The sequence below is a fragment of the Myotis daubentonii genome, chromosome 2 (assembly GCF_963259705.1).
Source record: "Myotis daubentonii chromosome 2, mMyoDau2.1, whole genome shotgun sequence".
NCBI classification, from domain to species: domain Eukaryota; kingdom Metazoa; phylum Chordata; class Mammalia; order Chiroptera; family Vespertilionidae; genus Myotis; species Myotis daubentonii.
In genome coordinates this window covers 36,687,298-36,707,290 of record NC_081841.1, presented here as the reverse complement: position 1 = coordinate 36,707,290, position 19,993 = coordinate 36,687,298, and the positions used below count along the sequence as shown (strand labels likewise).

Below are 19,993 nucleotides of genomic sequence, written 5' to 3'. Positions count from 1 at the left end.
CTATCATTACCCCTTTTCAAAATTATTTTAGAAGACCTGCCAGTCGAGTAAGGGACCAAAAAAAGAGGTATAAGAATTAGAAAGGAAGAAAACTATTTTGCTACAATTGGGAAATGAGATGATTTGAGTACACAGAAAACCCAAATAACCAACAGATAAACTATTAAAATCAGAGAACAGAGTAAGTTGGCTGTATGTAAGATCAATATATAAAAATCAGTTGTGCCCTGGCTGGTGTGGCTCAGTTGGTTGGGCGCCATCCTGTGCACCAAAAGGTTGCTGATTTAATCCCTGGTCAAGGCACATGCCCAGGTTGTGAGCTCGAGCCCCGACCCCTGGTAGGGGGAGAGCAGGAGGCAGCTGATGGATGTTTTGCTCTCACATCCATGTTTCTTTCGTCTCCCTTCCTCTCTCTCTAAAAATCAATAAACTATTCTTAAAAAAAAAAAAAATCAATTGCTTTTCTATTCACCAGTAACAAACAGTAAGAAAATGACATTTAAAAGGAAACAATTTATGCCATGACCGATTTGGCTCAGTGGACAGAGCGTCGCCCTGCAGACTGAAGGGTCCGGGTTCGATTCCAGTCAAGGGCACATGCCCAGTTTGCGGGCTTGATCCCCAGTAGGGGTCATGCAGGAGGCAGCCGATCAATGATTCTCTCTCATCACTGATGTTTCTATCTCTTTCTCCCTCTCCCTTCCTCTCTGAAATCAATAAAAATATATTTTTAAAAAAGGAAACAATTTATAATAACATCAAAAACTATAGAGTACCTAAGGAATAAATCTAATAAAAATGATATGACCTATAAGATTTCTATGGAGAAAGTTATGAAAAGTGTACATAAAATATTTTAAAAGATCCAAATAAGTGGAAAGATACGCTTATGGATGCAAGGCCTCAATATCATAAGAATGTCAATTCTCCTAAAATAGATGAGCAATTACTGTCAAAATGAGTTTTTGGGGTTTTTTTGGTGGAACTTCACAAGCTGAATATAAATGTATACGAAAGTACAGTGGGTCACGACTAGCCAAGGAAAACATTGGAGGACTTGCCTTATCAGATATCAAGGTATTATAAGACAATATACTATTGGCGCTACCCAGTGGGGGACAAACAGACCAAAGGAAAAGAAATATAGAGCCCAGATATGTATATATGGACATCTACTAAATGTCAGAGGTGAAATTTCAGATCAATGTGAAGAAACCAACTTTTTAATAAATGGTCCCGGACTAATTGGTTTTCTCTACGGAAAATAATAAAGCCGACTCCTACCTTACACCAAACATAAAAACCAACTCCAATTGGATATGAGACCTAAATGTAAAGGGCAAAAATATAATAGAGAAGACTCTAAGGAGAGAGAATATGTTTGTTATTGGTATAAGGAGAATTTCCCAAAACATAAAAAGTTAAAGCAATAAAGGAAAAGATTGATTGATTCGACTTCCTTAAAATTAAGTTAATGTTGATCAAAAGGCAACATAAAGAGAGTGAAATTACAAATCATATATTTTGCTATACATGTAAACAACAAAGATCTAATATCTAGAGCACATAAACAATGCCTTTACTCTAATATGATGCCAAATTGGGTCACTTCTCAATGACAAAGGTAATACATGTTATTTAACACTCAGTAAAACAATTCAGAATTTAGATTGAACAAAGATACTGTTTTTCAAAGGAAGTCTGTGGTTTTATTTTACTAGATGTACCAGTTAATCATGAGGATTTTTTTCAATAGATGGAGTTACACCTATGTTGATATATATATGCAATTTGATATGTATGCTATTTTGGTGTATTGACAACTAGCTTCAAAATTTCATATGTCAAATTTGCTGAAGGTGTTAACATCATAGATATTTTTACACTTAAAAATGTCGAATTTCGTGCCAAGAAAAGAGCATTTGCGGGAAGTTTTAATTCTTTACTTTATTTTGAAGAAAAGTGCTGCTGAAAGTTATCGTATACTTCGGGAAGCTTATGGTGAACATGCTCCATCTCAAGATACTTGTGGACGCTGGTTTAAACGCTTTAAAAGTGATGATTTCAATGTGAAAGACAAAGAACATCCAGGTCAACCGAAAAAGTTTGAAGACCGACAATTACAAGCATTATTGGATGAAGATGCGTGTCAAACTCAAAAACAACTTGCAGAAAGATTAAATGTTGCTCAGCAAACAATTTCCGATCATTTACAAGCCATGGGAAAGATTTTTAAAGGACGGAAAATGAGTGCCACATCAACTGAACGGAAGACAAGTGGAAAACCGAAAAGTCATCAGTAAAATGTTGCTTTAACGGCACGAAAGAAAGTCTTTTTTGCATCAAATTGTGACTGGCGATGAAAAGTGGATTTATTTTGAGACTCCCAAACGCACAAAATCATGAGTTTATCCAGGTCAACCATCAACATCAACTGCAAGGCCAAATCGCTTCACAAAGAAGACAATGCTCTGCGTTTGGTGGGATCAGGAAGGTGTGGTGTAGTATGAGCTTCTAAAACCAGGTGAAACTATAATACTGATCGCTACCAACAACAAATAATCAATTTGAACCACGCTTTGATCGTAAAACGACTAGAATGTGCCAGAAGGCACAGCAAAGTAATTTTGCTTCATGATGACGCACCATCACTCACTTCAAAACCAGTTAAAGACACATTAAAAGATCTTGCCTGGGAATTATTAACCCACCCGACGTATTCACCAGACCTTGCTCCTTCAGATTACCACTTGTTCAGATTGATGGCACACACACTTTCTGAGCAGTACTTCAAAACGTACGAAGAAGTGGAAAATTGGGTCTCTGAATACTTTGCCTCAAAACAAGAAAAGTTCTATTGGGACAGTATCCACAAATTACCTGAAAGATGGGGGAAATGTGTAGCTAGCAAGGACATTACTTTGAATAAAGCACTTTTGGTGTTTCTCTTGAAATTATCGTGTTTTCTTTGATTACAAAATCTGCCATTATTAACTGGTACACCTAGTAGACCTACAGGGAGGTAACAAGTTTATGCTGCAAGAACACAGAGGAAAGGACACTTAGGGGGAGGGAATAACATTTAAAGGCATTTTTAAACGAGTATTTCAGGCTAAAAGAACACTGTGAACAGAAGGCAAAACAAAAGCATTCAGTAAAATCCAATATCATCATTAAAAATGACATCTAGTTGTTGAATCAATGAATACATATAAGTCAGGTGTCAGAAAATGCATCTCCTAATTAAAAATTTGATCTGTAAACCTGGACTTTTTCCAAAGAAGTTTTACCTTCTCATGTACAGTGGGGACTTGACTTACGAGAGTCCCGACTAACAAGTTTTTTGAGATACCAGCTATCTCTCGGCCGATTTTTTGCATTGAGTTGATAGAGTAATTTGAGTTAATGAGCTCCTTAACGAGCTCAGTCTCGGAACGAATTAAACTTGTAAGTCAAGGCCCCACTGTATATATAACTACTCGAGCTTTGACAACCATAATATCCCACATTTTTGTCCTAAATTACTCTTTCTCCTAAACCAGCGTTTCTCAACCTGTGGGTCGCGACCCCGTTGGGGGTCGAACGACCCTTTCACAGGGGTCGCCTGACCATTGGAAAACATATATCCTATCTAATAACAGACAAACATGGTAATTAACCGTACCTCTGACACACTTCCCATTGGCTAATCAGGGCGATATGCAAATTAACTGCCAACCAAGATGGCGGCCGACAGCCAGGCAGCTGAAGCAAACAGGAGGCTTGCTTGCTCCAGTGAAGGAGGAAGCCAAGGTTCCCCGCCTGCCGCTGCTGGGTTCTGAGCTTGCACTCTAAGCAACTATGTTGCAATTATAGACGCGAAACAAACCCCATGCTTTCAGCCAGCCAGCCGAGCTGGAGTTGCAACAGAGTTTCGATTATAGAACCCAAACAAACCAGATACCTGCTTTCGGCAGCTGAGGCCTCAGAGCTGGAGCCAAGCCTCAGAGCTAAAGCCAGCTCTCAGTTCCAGTGACAGCCATAGAAGGTAAATAAATCCCAGAATTAAAAAAAAAAAAAAAGAAAAAAAGGAGGGGTTGGGAGCTTCAGTCACCCGCCAGCCTGAAAACGGCCCTCAGCCCCTCACCCAGACAGGCCAGGCACCCCAGTGGGGACCCCCACCCTGAAGGGGGTGTGACCAGCTGCAAACAGCCATCATCCCCTCATCCAGGCTGGCCAGGCACCCAAGCGGCACCCCCACCCTGATCCAGGACACCCTTCAGGGCAAACCATCCGGACCCCACCCGTGCACCAGGCCTCTATCCTATATAGTAAAAGGGTAATATGCCTCCCAGCACCAGGATCAGCGGAGCAGCGAGGCCTCCCTGCACCGGGATCAGCGGAGCAGCGAGGCCTCCCAGCACTGGGATCAGCGGAGCCGCGAGGCCTATTGACCCCTGGAGCAGCGTGATGGGGGGCAGCGCCCAAACCCCCGATCACCCTGCAGCTCTGTGTGTGACAGGGGGCGGGGCCATAACCTCCCTATCCACCCTGCTCTGTTCGTGACAGGGGAAGGTGCCCCAACCCCATGATCGGCCCTGCTCTGTGCCTGATAGGGAGGAGCTCCCCAAACCCCTGATTGGCCCTGCTCTGTGTGTGACAGGATGCGGCACCCGAACCGCCCCATGGGCCCCGCTTTGTGTGTGACGGGGTGGAGCCGCAACCTCCCCATCAGCCCTGCCCTGAGTGTGATGGGGGGAGTGCCCCAACCCCCTGATCGGCCCTGCTCTGTGTGTTGACAGGGTATGGAGCCCCAACCCCCTGATGGGCCCTGCTCTGTGCGTGACAGGGGGCAGCGCCCCAACCCCCTGATCGGCCCTGCTCTGTGCGTGACAGGGGGTGGTGCCGCAACCTCCCCATCGACCCTGCCTTGAGTGTGACAGGGGGCTGCGCCCCAACCCCCGAATCGGCCCTATTCTGAGCGTGACTGGGAGTGGCATTGCAACCTTCCGATCTGCCCTGTTCTGTACATGACAAGGGGCGGCGCCCCAACTCCCCAATCAGCCCTGCTCTGAGCCTGACCAGGGGCTGCACCTAGGGATTGGGCCTGCCCTCTGCCACCCGGGAACAGGCCTAAGCCAGGAGGTCGTTATCTCCCAAGGGGTCCCAGACTGTGAGAGGGCACAAGTGGGGCTGAGGGACACCCACCCCCCGCCAGTGCACAAATTTTTGTGCACCAGGCCTCTAGTTGAATATATAATTACATATTGTTTTTGTGATTAATCACTATGCTTTAATTATGTTCAATTTGTAACAGTGAAAATACATCCTGCATATCAGATATTTACATTACGATTCATAACAGTAGCAAAATTACAGTTATGAAGTAGCAATGAAAATAATTTTATGGTTGGGGGTCACCACAACATGAGGAACTATATTAAAGGGTCGAGGCATCAGGAAGGTTGAGAACCACTGTCCTAAACCAAACCATGTGATTCTTTTGAATTTTACCCATACGGTGCTTTGTTGCTATCTGGTTGCTCTCTTTCAGCTATATGTTGGCTAAAAATCCTTTGCTGTGTGGTGTGATTGGACTATAGCACCCAAGAGTAGTCTAGTCCACAGAGAGGAGAGGAGAACTTTTATTGATAATGTTTTGATTATACATTATCTGTAAGACTGTTAGACTGCATTAGCTTTTATTTTATACATTGGGCCTTTACACTGTTGATTCATTCATTTATATAATTTTAGAACTGTAACTGACATTATAGATGGTCTATCATAACTCCCTTGCTTTCCAAGATAGCTGATTGGGGTATTTGCCCTTTATCAGGAAGAGGGACTACTGGGGCAGTCTCCTGACTCCCATACAGTCTCTTCCCGATTAAACCCAAGTCTGTCTTTCCTATAGGCTGTTGTTAAGCCCCATCTTTATCATTTCATACATGTGCATTTTTTTTTGTACATAGGTGCTTGCCCCTTTTTTTTTTTAAGTTTAATCTCCTTCTGTGTCACCCTCTCCGCATCGTTTTGCATTCGCATTATATCTAACAGACTGACTAAGCCTCCTCAAAATATGCCATCTGCAAAAGTGACCAGCATGACATGTACGTTTTCAAACCAAATGTCTCGCTGGCATGTTGAACAAAAAAAGCCAAGGAAACAGCAGGGAAGTTATTCACTATGACCAAATAATATGGAGGCGAAGTGAGAGCCCAAGTAAGAGTTACAGAGGAAAGCAAAAGGTTGACACCAGGGATGAGACAAGAATGGTGAGAATGGACTCGAACACTCAGCACATAGGAACACTGAGCTGCTTTGGGCTGGAGAAAGTGGCAAGACTGTGGACAATGCAAGGGTGTCAGAGAGCCTCAGGGATTAAGCTGTGCTCCCTGCAGCATGGCCACTGGGCCTCATGGCTTAAAATGAGCCAGAAGGGATCTAGTTACCTATATGACCTTTCTTCCCACTAAGTAAGGAGGGGCCCGGTATTCTCCAGGCTTGCTCAGTGCAAAACCACATATATCTCAGAGCATGTATGAGGTAAGATGAGGATCTGCTTATATCACTCCCACCAGACTATGTACCAGCAATGGTCTTACAATGAGCAGGTGCCCTGGCTCTCCTGCACAGTAGGTATAAGTCTCTCCATATCTGCTCTTGAGAGCATGGTGTTCGGGATGGAACACAAACCAATTGTACGGGTGTCAATGGGAGAAGCTGAACACGGCAAATAGGAAGTTTATGACTTCGAAACTTTAGAATGAACTCAAAAAACAGTTCTCCAGTTTGTAGCACAACTAGGTAGTAGAAAGGAGATGGCAGGAAAAGGGCCAGTCTATTCCAATATTTAGATAGTCACCCGGTGAGTGAAACTTGTCAACTGTGGTCCCATAATGCCCTGCACATCACCAGTACATGCTCTTCAAGTTACTACGAAGCAGACACTGCCACAGGGGCTGGGAATACCACAGCGACCACAGAGACGGCTCCCTCATGAGACTTACAATCTAACAGATCCTCCTGTGGATCCTGGAGTTCCAGGCTTTCCCAAAGGCTTGAGCACTGCTGGCGGTGCAATGGGGTGGACGGGAAGAACACAATTATTGGGAAATGGTGTCAATTACGAACATCAGTGAATAAAATCTAGTACAAAATGTTGAAGTGTTGCGATTACGTGATCCATTCACGTGCCTGTGTAACAGTCAATGCCAAAGAGGATATTCCTATAGATTAGAACAGTTCCTAAGTTCATCCATGTATGCACACATTGTTTCTCATCGGATGGAGTGGGAAAGGGAAAGATTTTCTTGGCTGTTTTCTTATTCATTATTTGATTCAATTACAACTAGGTATTGCTTTTAAATATCTGTTTGGATTTGGGAAAAGAAAACCAAAAACTAGTTTTGCTCTTGAAGATAAAAATCCCTGTTTGGAGAAAACCCTAAAAAGATAGCTGGGGTTTTTTTGTTTTGTTTTTTTTTATAAATGCCACTGGAGAAGGCAGCCCTCCCACTAGCATTTAGCAAGCGAGGGGGCGTAGGCACTTTTTGGAGAGGGAGTTGTAGTACTGCTCTGATATAATGAGGAAAGCTATAAACACTGTGTGTCTCAATTTAAGTAAGACATTTTTTCAAAGTCGGAGAGTTGTGAGATATTTTAAGCCTCCATTACAGCCTTGAGGAAGAAAATGAAGATGGATGAGAAGAGATTTTAGGCAGGAATACCAGTTAGGAAGCCAACTGCCTCAGCAAACCGGAATGACCAGGAAGGAGAGTGGCAACAATGGGGGTGAAGTCACTACTGGGGGTGAAGTTACTACTGCGGATGAGACCACGGCCACTGCTGCTGTGCTACCCCTCCGGCCCCGACTCCCCACCACCAATTAAATAATCTTTTACTGAATCCTCCCAGGCCAGGCACTGTACCCTTTACACACCTTATTTTATACAATCCTCACAACAACCCTACAGTGGTGGTTTGCACATGAGGAAACAGGGTCAGAGAATAAAAAAAATTGTGATGGTCTTTTTGCTGTGGCTCAGCTACAGTCCTCAGCTATCCAGTCAAACACTAAGTGTTGCTGTGAAGGTATTTGGTAGATGTGATTAAAGTCCATAATCAGTTGACCTTAACAAGGGAGACTCTAGATCAGCGGTTGCCAACCTTTCGGACCTCACGGACCACCGGTTGGCGACCATTGGTAGATAATACCCTGGATATGGGTGGGCCTGAGTTAGTCAGTTGAAAGGCCTTATAAACAGAGCAGAGGCTCCCCTGAAGAAGAAACTCCGCCAGTGGACAGCCCCTGCAGCCTGTGCCGAAGAGTGCCCGTCTGCTTTCCAGACGGCCTGCCCTGAGATTCCAGTACTGCTCAGCTTATCTCCACACCTGCATAAGCCAATTCCTAGCAATGAATCTCTTAACAATCGTACCTGAGCCTGTTTGCTCATGTGCTAACCCACCAGCGTAGGGTTGTTGTGAAGACTGTATAAAATAAGGTATGTAAAGGGTATAGTGCCCGGCATGTGAGGCTCTGCTCCCCTAGTTGAACTCTGACAGACATGCCAAGATCACACAATCATTAAGTGAGAGAGCTCAGAGTCTCACAAAGCCAAAAGCAGGCCTGTATTCCAGACTCCCTCCCTACAGAAGTTCAAGTGTGGACATCAGCACTTCACAGAAATGGCACCACATCCAAACATCTAGCAGGCATTAACGAAAGATAAAAAGGTCTGGAGGCCAGTCTCCCTGGGTTCAAACCCTAGTTCTGCTACTTACTCTGCAATCTTGGGCAATGTACTTAAATTCTCCGTGTCTCAATTTCCGCACCTGAAATGTGAAATAATAGTAATATCTATCTGATAGAGTTGCTGGGGATTCGATGAGTTATATCATGTAAAGTATTTGGACACCTAACTCACTAAAGTAAATACTCAGTAAAGGTGAAGGATTACTAACTATTTAGCAGAACAAATGGGTGAGAATGATCCTAGCTAAGCTTTTGAAGTGGGGAAAGGGGAAGTAGAAACACCCAGGATGACTGTAAGGAAGTCAGAGTCATGGGAAAGCAGTGATGATGCAGAATGTAATCACAGTGATAGCAGAACTAAAGAATGCTCCCTTGACGAGGACTATTCCGCAGAAGGCCAAGGTTTCATAGGCATTACAACCTAATCCAGGGATGGGCGGAAGCAAGAGGCAAGGGTTCATCAGAGTTTCAGTTCCACATTGAAACAGAAAAGTCTCTAACTTGTTCCGGGCCTGACTGATCCTCGTGCATAAAAAGAACACAGGGTTTAATGTTTTCAACATCAGGTTTTCCAAAAAGCACAAAAACGCATTTAGCTTTGGATGGTCTATACCCACGTTACACATGGGACAATACAATTCTTGCCAGTTATGAGTAAACAGAAGACACGATGGGGGCAAATATCAGGATTAACATTCATCAGGCATGAGTGGATATGCTAAAGTCGATACAGAACCTATAAAAGATACAATGGTACCTAACATCCAAAGTGTCAACAAAATGAGACACCTTCTGTTTAACTTTGAGGGGAAAAAAATTCATCAGTGTTCATAAAAAATATGTATCTTTTCACTGAATAGCAATTATTCTCAATAGAAGAAAGATCCTTTAAAAGGGGGTGGGGGGCGACTGATACTGCAAGGCAAATGTTAAAGTTCTACAAACTGAAACACAAGTGTTTAAGGTAATAAAACCCAAAGTGACATTTACGACTTTAATACCATCCAGGCATAACATGCCATCATTACACTAATGACCAGAATCTAAAAGTTATTTTCAGGCTCTTCCCAAGTAGCTAATAAAAATGTGTTTTTAAATAAATGAATAATGTGTCGTAGAGGACTTCTAAAATGTGAGGTGTGAATCTGGCCATCCCTCTAAAGTCAGGCTGCTTTGCTTATGACCACATGTCCTAGATTAGGTAGCTACATTTATTATTACGAAAAAAATTGATAAGCCAAAAGTTCTAGTTGAAAACTAAAGAAAAGGGGAATTGTCCTCAAGAAACCACTATCAGCAGGATACATGGAAAGCTGGGTTTGGTCTCTGTTTTCTAGGTCAGTGTTGTTGCCTGGGTGACTCACTGTAGACCAGATAGCCTAACTAGGATGCAATAGTGTTTGTCACCATGGCAGTGTAAGCACAGGACCTCTGGGTACCAGGTAACTAAGAAAGGAAATCCAATTCTCCAACCAGGCCACTGATAAGAGAAATAAACGTGGGGCTGGAGACTGTGCTCAATATTTCAATCACACTTTTCTCTAGATCTATGACAAAACAATTCTTAATCTTCACAATCTTTTATTCATTTAAACGCCTATTGATACCTACTCCAAAAAGTGTTCCATTTCAAGTCCATTGTACACTGATCTATCCTTTAAAATCTCTATTTCTGTAAAATATCTAGACTAGACTCAACTATAATCTAAGCTTCTTATAGTCTCCTCTCCCAAGGGAAAAAAAATGAAGAGGTACTTCTCAGTAACTTCTAAGCCAGAGATCCTCTGTATCGGAGTCAAAATACGAAGGGCATCTTCGGATGCTATCACACACAGGTGTTTCCCTGAGCGCTGTCTTCACATTAGGACGCTGGGTTCCTTTTGGTCCGTGCACCTTCACTAGGGTTTGTATTGGAAGTCAAGGCTGAGCGTATCCTCCTGCTTTGTCCCACGGAGCTGCACGGGAGGGTCTGAGAGCAAGCACACCTGGAGCAGGTGTCCACAGAGAGTACATCAGTGACAGGGACAGAGGAACCACACAGGTCACTATGTTGATGAGATGTTGGAAGTCTAGATACCTGCTTCCCAACAGACTGTAATGGGAATAAATGAAATAGTACTTGTGACACTCGCCTGAAGAAAGAGCGTAAAATGAATTTAAAGATATAAGCAGCTACTTTGTCAGGGAAGAAAAGAGGATGAAAGAGAGAAAGAATTGGTCCAGACTGACTTGGGGTGAAGGCTACGGTTTAAGAGCCAATCAACCTGGCAGGAACCAGGACCTCTGGGGTGTGTGTGTGTGTGTTTCTGATTAGAAATATCCCACAATTAGCCTTTCAAGGTGATGCAAAAGCTCTGCTGCTGACCAAGGATCAGAAAGAAAATGCATGTGTCAGTCTTTCTGGAGAGCAAACAAAATCCAGGCTTCCGTGTCAACTGTGCCACATCACCCAGTTAGGAGGGGAGGCCTCCCAGCACGAAGGATGCAACTTCAATGTTCAATTCTTCTTTTCCACTTTTCCTAGCTGGAGCCAAAACAACGCATCAGTTCTTCCAAGTACATCACTGACAGTTTTCCATTTCCATGCCTAATCTCGGCCCTGAAAGACTCCCTCACTCTTCACTGCCAGCCCCAAGAGTTATCTATCCATCGGTGCTAAAGCCAGCACCTTCTCTGAAAGCCTGCCGTGAGTCCCTCCCCCATGAACAGGCTATAATCTCTCCCACCTCTGGCTGCAAAGGCTCCTAGCAGTTAACTCCCAGAAGTTAAACTACAGATTTTAATAGGTTCTATCTTGTAATACAAATATTTTGGCTGCTTTTCACCCAGACTAGTACATTTTATAAACTCTTGAACCCTTTTCTTGCTTTATCCATTTCTCCATTTCTGTTTGTCTAGTACAGTAGTAAGTATGCTTTTAATGCATACTTTTTGAATGAACCAGCCCTGCCCACACTTCAAACCAGCCACCATTCATTTAACATCAACAAACCTTCGTTAGTCATTCAAAGTAAGTGGAAGGAGTTGGAGGTCGTAAAGTTAGTAGGAACCAACCGTGCTCATCTAAGAACCTGCAACCCAAGGGTGGAGTGAAGAAACCCACCTAATAACTGTGGCAAGCAGGCACAAGTGTGATCACAATAGGCAGGCACACCCTCGAGTACACACACACACACACACACACACACACACACGTTTGAAAATAGGAGGGGAGAATCATTTCCATGGCGGGAGAAGTTCTGGAAAGGTTTCATAGAAGGAAAAAAAAAATCATTTGTTGAAAGTCAGGTTTCACTAAATAGTTTATAATCATCTCATTTAATTCCCACTGAACCCTCTAAATTAAGTGTGGGATTTTTTTGTTTGTTTGTTAATCCTTGCCTGAGGATATTTTTCCATTGATTTTTAGAGAGTGGGAGGGGGAGAGAGAGAAACATCACGGTATGTGAGAGAGACTGTAGATTGAGCCTGCAACACAGGTACACACCCTTGTCTGGAATCAAAGCCAGGACCCTTCAGTCTGAAGGCTGACACTCTATCCACTGAGCCAAACCAGCTAGGGCAGGTATTTTTTTTTTAATATATTTTTTATTGATTTCAGAGATGAAGGGAGACGGAGAGAGAGCTAGCAACATCAATGATGAGAGAGAATCACTGGTTGGTTTGCTCCTGTACTCCCCCTGCTGGGGATCAAGCCTGAAACCCAGATATGTGCCCTGACTGGAACCGTGACCTCCTGGTTCATAGGTCAATGCTCAACCACTGAGCCACACCAGCCGGGCTAAATTAGGAATTATTTTTTACCCCCATTTTATAGATAAGGAAATTGAGGCTCAGAGAAGATAAATCATTTGGCCAAGGTCATATAGCTAGTAAATAATCAAACTAGCAATCACAGTCCCAGTGGTCTGGTTCCAAAGTTCAGGCTGGTTGATGTTCCTACACCCGATTTCCTCCTCCTCCTCCCCTTCCTCCTCCTCCCCATCCCCGCTTCCTCCTTCTTTCTCCCGCTCCTCCATAGGCAGATAAAAACAGTGACACCTGAGCCCCGCCCTGAGGACTACATCAGACTTCTACAGGCCTGTCTGGAGGGAGGGCAGGGGCATTCCAGGTATAACCAACAGCCTGAAGATGGCAAAGTTTAAACCATCGGGGAGAGGAGATTCCCTTACATAACTAAGTGTAGGCCAGATAAAGTGGAGAGGTTTGGGAGGAGAAAGTCAGTGGGTGATTCTCCGCTTCCCCTGTGATATGCTCGGAACGTATGGTAAAGTACATACATTTCTTACCTGCTTAAGGAAATAAATATTGTAAGTAAAACATTTTGAATGTATTTGAAATTACTGTTATATGACAATAATCTTGACCCTCAATTATAAACATCTAATAATGCAAACTATGTTGACAGAAAGACTGACTCTCTCTACATTTCCTATTCCTCCAGCCTTCTCTGTCTTTATCTCTCTGTGAAGATGTTATCTAGGGACTTAAATGGTAAGATTAAAGATTAGAGACACTAAATGCCAATTATTTTCTTAGGTAAATGACAAAAGTCCTATCATGCCAACCAACACTTAAGCATGTTCAAATGAGAATTTTAAAGTTATATTACTGGACTGATTTAAATATTTTAAGAAGTGTAAAAATATTTTAAATATGGTGCCAGGTGGGTAATGGAAATATCAGGGGGAACACTTTATAAAGTACTAGAGGCCCGGTGCACAAAAATTTGTGCACTCGGGGGGGGGGGGTCCCTCAGCCCGGCCTGTGCCCTCTTGCAGTCTGGGACCCCTTGGGAGATAACGACCTCCTGGCTTAGGCCTGCTCCCGGGTGGCAGAGGGCAGGCCCAATCCCTAGGTGCAGCCCCTGGTTGGGCTCAGAGCAGGGCCAATTGGGGAGTTGGGGCACCGCCCCCTGTCATGCACAGAGCAGGGCGGATTGGGAGGTTGCGATGCCACCCTCAGTCACACTCAGGGTAGGGCTGACTGGGGGGTTGGGGCACCGCCCCCTGTCACACTCAAGGCAGAGTCGATGGGGAGGTTGTGGCGCCACCCCCTGTCACGCACAGAGCAGGGCCCATCAGGGGGTTGGGGAGCTCCCCCCTGTCACTCAAAGAGTAGGGCCGATAGGGGAGTTGGCACACCGCCCCCTGTCACACACAGAGCAGGGCGGATCAGGGGGTTGGGGCGCCGCCCTCTATCACCCACAGAGCAGGGCCGATCAGGGGGTTGAGGTGCCGCCACTGTCACACTCAGGGCAGGGCCGATGGGGAGGTTATGGCTCTACCCCATCACACACAGAGCAGGGCCCGTGGGGGGGTGGGGGAGGCGCCTCCCTCTATCACCCACAGAGCAGGGCCGATCAGGGGGTTGGGGCGCCTTCACCTGTCATGAACAGAGCAGGGCCGATAGGGAGGTTGTGGCCCCACCCCCTGTCACACACAGAGCCGCAGGGCTATCAGGGGGTTTGGGCGCTGCCCCCGGTGCCTGGAGGCCTCTCAGCTCCGCTGATCCCAGTGCTGGGAGGCATATTACCCTTTTACTATATAGAATAGAGGCCTGGTGCATGGGTGGGGGCCGGCTGGTTTGCCCTGAAGGGTGTCCTGGATCAGGGTGGGGGTCCCCACTGGGGTGCCTGGCCAGCCTGGATGAGGGGATGATGGCTGTTTGCAGCTGGTCACACACCCTTCAGGGTGGGGGTCCCCACTGGGGTGCCTGGCCAGTCTGGGTGAGGGGCTGAGGGCTGTTTTCAGGCTGGGACTGAAGCTCCCAACTGCTCCTTTTTTTCTTTTTCTTTTTAATTCTGGGCCAACTTTAGCTCTGAGGCTCCAGCTCTTAGGCCTCCGCTCCTGAAAGCAGGTATCTGGTTTGTTTCGGTTCTCGAAACACTGTATCAACTCCAGCTCTGAGATCCCAGCCGGCTGAAAGCTGGTTTCTGGAGTTTTGTTTATCGTCTGTATTTGTTACAATGTTTGAAACTGCAGGCTCAGAGGCCTGCAGCGGCAGGCGGGGAACATTGGAGTCCTCCGTCACTGAAGCAAGCAAGCCTCATGTTAGTTTCAAGCTGCCTGGCTGCTGGCTGCCATCTTGGCTGACAGTTAATTTGCATATCACCCTGATTAGCCAATGGGAAGGGTAGCGGTCGTACGCCAATTACCATGTTTCTCTTTTATTAGTGTAGATACTAGAGGCCCAGTGCATGAATTCATGCACAGGTGGGGTCCCTAGGCCTGGTCGAAGATCAGGGCCCATCAGGCCATCTTACCCAGTCCTGATCAGGGCCTGCTGGGGGGGCGGGGGGGGGGGGCAGGGAGGGACCATGGGAGGTTGGGAGGTTGACAGGGGAGGGGGGGAGGTTGGCTGTGGGCTGTGGGGGTGCACTGAGAGTTTAAATTATAGAGTCTTCAAAGTTCTCAAAGCCTCCAGCCATGGGGAATGAGGGAGGCTCTGGGCAAGGTGAGGGGTACAAGAAGGGCTGCCATACCAGTTAGCAGACTTGCAAAAACCAGGACAGGAAATCACTGACTCCCAGATGTCTCGGGTGCTCTCGTCTCTTGCAGGGCACCTGGCTCCCAGAGTCCCTGATGACAGTGCAGGTATTGATCCCAGGCACTGAGTAAGTCAGTTCTCACAATGGAAAGCTGGAGGGCTTCAACTAAGTGGCACAGTTGAAATGAGGGCTACCAGAATGAAATGTCATGACCTGACTTACAATTTCCTGAACATTACATCGTAAAGGGAGAGATTTCAGAAGGCGGTTATAGTCACTGTTCACAGCACAGAAAGAGATCTTGCTTTTTAGAACCAGGGAGTCTTTCCACAAGGAAAACAGTAAAATGGAGTGCTTACTATACTAATATTTCGGCTTTCCCTATGTATTTTAAACATTCAGTTTGATTTCTCTTCCTGGAGTCAAACTTGGATGGCGTGGCGGTCCCTCCCTTCTCTCACCTCCATCCCTCCTCATCCCTCTTCCCCTCACCCCTCTATTCCCAGTGCTCCTTTCTTACACTCTCACTTGCCTCCCCCTTCTCTCCTCCTTCATCTCTTCCCCCTCCACTCTCCTCTGGCTCTGTATTCCTTTCTCCCCATCCCCTACCCTCACTCTCTCCTCCTCTCTCTTTTCTCCCCCTCTCTTCTACTCCCCCTTCTATCTTTTCCTCTCTTTCCTCCCCGTGAAACATGTGAAAAGCTCTTTAGTCCATCCTAGTTTATCTTGAGTACTGCCATCCTGGCTCACATTTTGCCCAAGATCCAGCCCAGGAACAGTGGCGGATGCAAAGCTGACTGGAACCTGACTTTTAATTTCTGAGTCACATACATTAAAGCCACTGGAATGGCAGGCTGACACCTCCAAAGAGCTGGGTCTGATAACATCACAGGCGAGACCAGGGGATGGGAAGGGAAGGGAAGGGAAGGGAAGGAAGAAAACTGCCCTACAGTGACCACCTCGGTCTGGAATAATGTGCCGTTCCTCCAAGACTGCCTTCTCCAGAATCACTGACCAGGAGGACACCCAATCACTTGGCAGCTTGCTTAATCTTGGTGTTTACCATGAGCCTGTCACAAAAAGTGAGCAGGCAATTATGTTGGCACCAACTGATTTTTGGTGGCCAATCTTAAAAGGGCTTCCTCCCAATGCCAGTTTCAGATTTTTATTTTAATGAGGGCCTTCATTGAAACCGCCTAGGAAAAAGGAGTCGGCAGGGATTTTGCGTAAGGAAAGCATGGCCCTGTATTCTGACATAGAGACCTGTTTCGTTTTTCCCTCCTGGGCTGGGGGAACTTGCAACACTTTTTTCACCCTCTTTAGCTAAAGGGTGTCTGGAAGTGAGCACATGGCTCGTCAGCACCACCCAGTGAGACAGGAAAGAAAGGAGAGTAGCATGGTAGTAGCCACAGACTTGAACTCCACTTTTGACACTTTCTGGCTCTGTAACTGTGGGCCATCCTCAGTTGTGAGTGGGGCCAGCCTCATCTCATCTGTGAAATGGAGATAATGCCACCTACATGGCAGGGCTGCTAGGAGACTAAGGAAGGTATTCCTTATGAAATGCCTGGTACATAATAGGACCCCAATAAAAATGCTGGCCCTCCCAACACACCCCCTGCCCCTTGTAATTTTGCTACTTTTACCTAAGAAGAATTAATTTTGTTCACTCCCCAAGTTCATTTTTGGTATTCAGATAAATAGCAACCAACTTCTTGTCCATAAAACGTATCTGGTGAAAGCTGCTTTTTGAATTAGTGGGTACATTTTCACGTTTCTTTTTTTAGTAAAGCCTAAATATTCTTTGAATTCGGCTAATTTTAACCTGTAAGGAACAACACTTTCTTAACAGACTAGATAAGATCCATTCATTTCACAAAGCAAATTGGAGCTTTAACAATATATTAATCTAACTATATTAAGCTAACATTTATGGCGCACTTACTATTTTCCAGGTATTGGGCTAAGCACTTATATGTATTTAAATGCATTTATATCTCATGTAAACCTAATAACCCCATAAGACATCCTATAATTATCCCCATTTTACAGATGAAGAAACTAAGGCAAAGGGTAAATAACCCGGGTGACACAGTAAAGGACAGCACTCAGTCACAGCAGAGAGCAAGCAGAGAGGGAGCCCCAACTTAACAGGCTGCATTCGCTTTTCAAAACGGAGCTTCCTCCCATCTTTATATCACCCGGGAAGCCTTCAAATATCCAAATGAAATAATTCTGGCAATCTCCCCATGATCCGAATGCCCACCACTGAATCAGATTCTCAAAAACTCCTCCTTGCTGTATTTCGGCGAAGAGTCTAAACGCATCACCATATTCCAAAAGGAAAGTGAAGATTTAAGCCACTGCTTCCCTGAACTTCTCTCCGCCGGCCTTCCGTTAGTTATTTCTGTGGGTGTTTTCTGCCTCCCGGGTGTCTTAAATCACAGATATTTTATAATCATCCGATAACTGAAAATAGCCCCTCGGAAGAGACCAGCCAATGTCGCTAGCGAATACCACGGAAGGAAGGAGAAAGACACCGCGACGCTTCCCGCTCAGCTCACAAAAACTCCACGGAAGAATAAAACTAACCCCGCCGATGGCTCTCCGAAAGCTGCAAAGTGAGGCCGGGCTGGCTGCGTGGGAAACGCGGTGACCCTGCTTCCGCGCGCTCCCCGGCCCGCCCCAGGAGGAGGAGGAGCAGTTTTCGAAGCGGGGAATGGAAGCGAATACTTCCAGTTGCGCGTGGACGGGCTCGCAACACCCGAGCTCCTTCAATGCCGACTGACAACTGGTTTATACGAAAGAAAGATGAAATCTAACAGGTGCAGGCAGCAGCCCCTGCAGACGGCGAGGTGGGCTCGCCAGCACAGGGTGGATGGTCCCTCGCCAACTCACCGTCGCCAACACGTCCAGCCCGGGACGCAGACACCCGGCTGCGGGCAGACCGAGAGCCGGCGACGACGGCGGGCGCCACTCCCCACCTCCCGCTCCCTAGGGGGCACGCGGGGCGCCGCCCCGCACTTGGGCCCCAAGGGAGACCCTGGCTCCGAGGCCAGCAGGAGGCAATGCCTGGCCGCAGCGAGCTGCCAGCAAAGTGTGCCCACCTGGTGGTACCCCGCCGGCTGCTCGCCCCTCGCCCCGCACCCCCGCCCCCCACCCCCGAGCCCGCGCGACCGGCGCCGCGCCCCCACCTGGGGCCGCCGGCCCGCACCCTCACCTCTCGCCGCAGCCTCCTCCGCCGCCGCCATCGCGGGAGCCGTGGGGCGGGCGCCGCAGCCCCAAGGCCGGCAGCATGGAGAGCCCGGAGCCCGCTCGGCGCCGGCCCAGGTGGCGACCTGGAGCGGGGACTCGGGCAGCCGCGCTCCGCCAGGTGCCACGGCTGCTGCCACTGCAGCCCCGGGGCGCGCCGCCAGCGCCGAGTGTCCGCCGCGCGCCGGGCTACGGAGCATGCGGACTGGCCCGCTCGCGGGTCCGGGCGCCGCGGGGCTCGGCCGGAGCGGGACCGGCGCGGGGCGGAGTCACAGCGGCACCGCCCCGCCAACCCCGCGGCTGGAGGCAAAGTGCGGCGGGGCTGGCCGGGTCGCACCTCGCGCCTCTCGGGAAAGCCTCCTGTCGGAAACAGGTTCTCACGGTCGCTTTAAGATTCGTGGTCTGCGTGCTCCGAAGGTTGGAGTTGTTTCCTTGGGGAAAAGGCAAAGGGTGAATGGAGATCGTTGCTCGAGGAGGAGGGGGTAGCGGGGCAGGGGCTTGCGGGGGACGAGGCGGGGAGGGTGTGGCGGGTTGGGGGGCGGGGAGGAGGTTCCCCTGCACTTTATGCCTCGGGAAGAGGAAAGGTTTAGCTGCAGAAACGAGGGTGTAATGACTGAGGACGCCGTTTCAGATCCCGAACCGGCTGGGTAAATTCAGAAGCCACATCCTTCCAGGATCCCCTTCATCCTACGCCGCAGACGCCGGCTCGCTCCCCCGTCACTGGCCCCTCCACCGGTTTCTTGGTTAAAGTTTGTCTAGTGGAGGTAGTGGAGGAAAGGAACCGCAGAGGGAACACTTACAGCTTTGCTGCAACCAGCCTAAATCTATCCATCACCTTACCGGACTCTTTATTATCGTCTTAACTAGCTGCTGATGTGTCCCCAGGGCTACTTGGGGCTGAGCTCGGGTCAGGGGCTGGGAGCGTGCTCCCCGGCAGAAGAAGGCAGGGCGGGAGAAAACTGTCCGTCTTGTGGGGACTGGGGTTATCTGCTGCCGGAGGGGGAAGTGCTAAAAACGGTGCTGTCTTTAATAAAACGCGCCGACATCCTAAGCAAAACCGCTCTTGAAACATCTCCATCCTAGCTTTGACTTGGAACTTTACCTGAAATCCACCAATACCAACCTCTGCTGGCAGCTCAGAAGGAAAAATTCCAGCGAGCCTGGCAGATAGTCTTAAAATCTGGTCTAGGGTTCCCCGCACGTATTCAACCCTAGCTTTCCAGACAAGTACGCTGTTTTGAGATACTTTTTCCAACCGGGGGTGGGGGTGGGAGGACACTTTTAGACCTGGGCATGCGTCACATGGTACCTTCATGGTGAAGCGGGATTGCTAGGACCCTGGTTAAAGTACACAGCACAGACTATGTAAACATTGTTTGCTTACAAATCACCTTTGTGAGTGTTTGAACACTTGTAATTCTTGTCTGATTAGTAGGCAAACAGAAGTTCAGAGGTGATGAGTATTTTGGCCAAGATCAGTCAGTAGCTGGTAGAAGCCAGGCGGTAAAAGTCGG

General features: G+C 47.1%; 1 protein-coding gene across 7 annotated transcripts in view; it reads right to left on the bottom strand.

Annotated features, from left to right (window-relative positions):
- BMAL2 (basic helix-loop-helix ARNT like 2) overlaps positions 1 to 18,731 on the bottom strand; it is a 68,524-nt gene extending 49,793 nt beyond the window's left edge. For 3 of the 7 annotated variants that reach the window (XM_059682439.1, XM_059682445.1, XM_059682444.1), the window contains exon 1: positions 18,448 to 18,729. In XM_059682439.1, coding sequence (XP_059538422.1) covers positions 18,448 to 18,679 — 232 coding nt within the window. In that variant the 5' untranslated portion in view covers positions 18,680 to 18,729. Of the gene's footprint in view, positions 1 to 18,447 lie in introns of all 7 variants that reach the window. The other 4 variants (XM_059682441.1, XM_059682442.1, XM_059682440.1 and 1 more) reach the window with 4 other exon arrangements.
- Between the last annotated feature and the right edge of the window lie 1,262 nt (positions 18,732 to 19,993).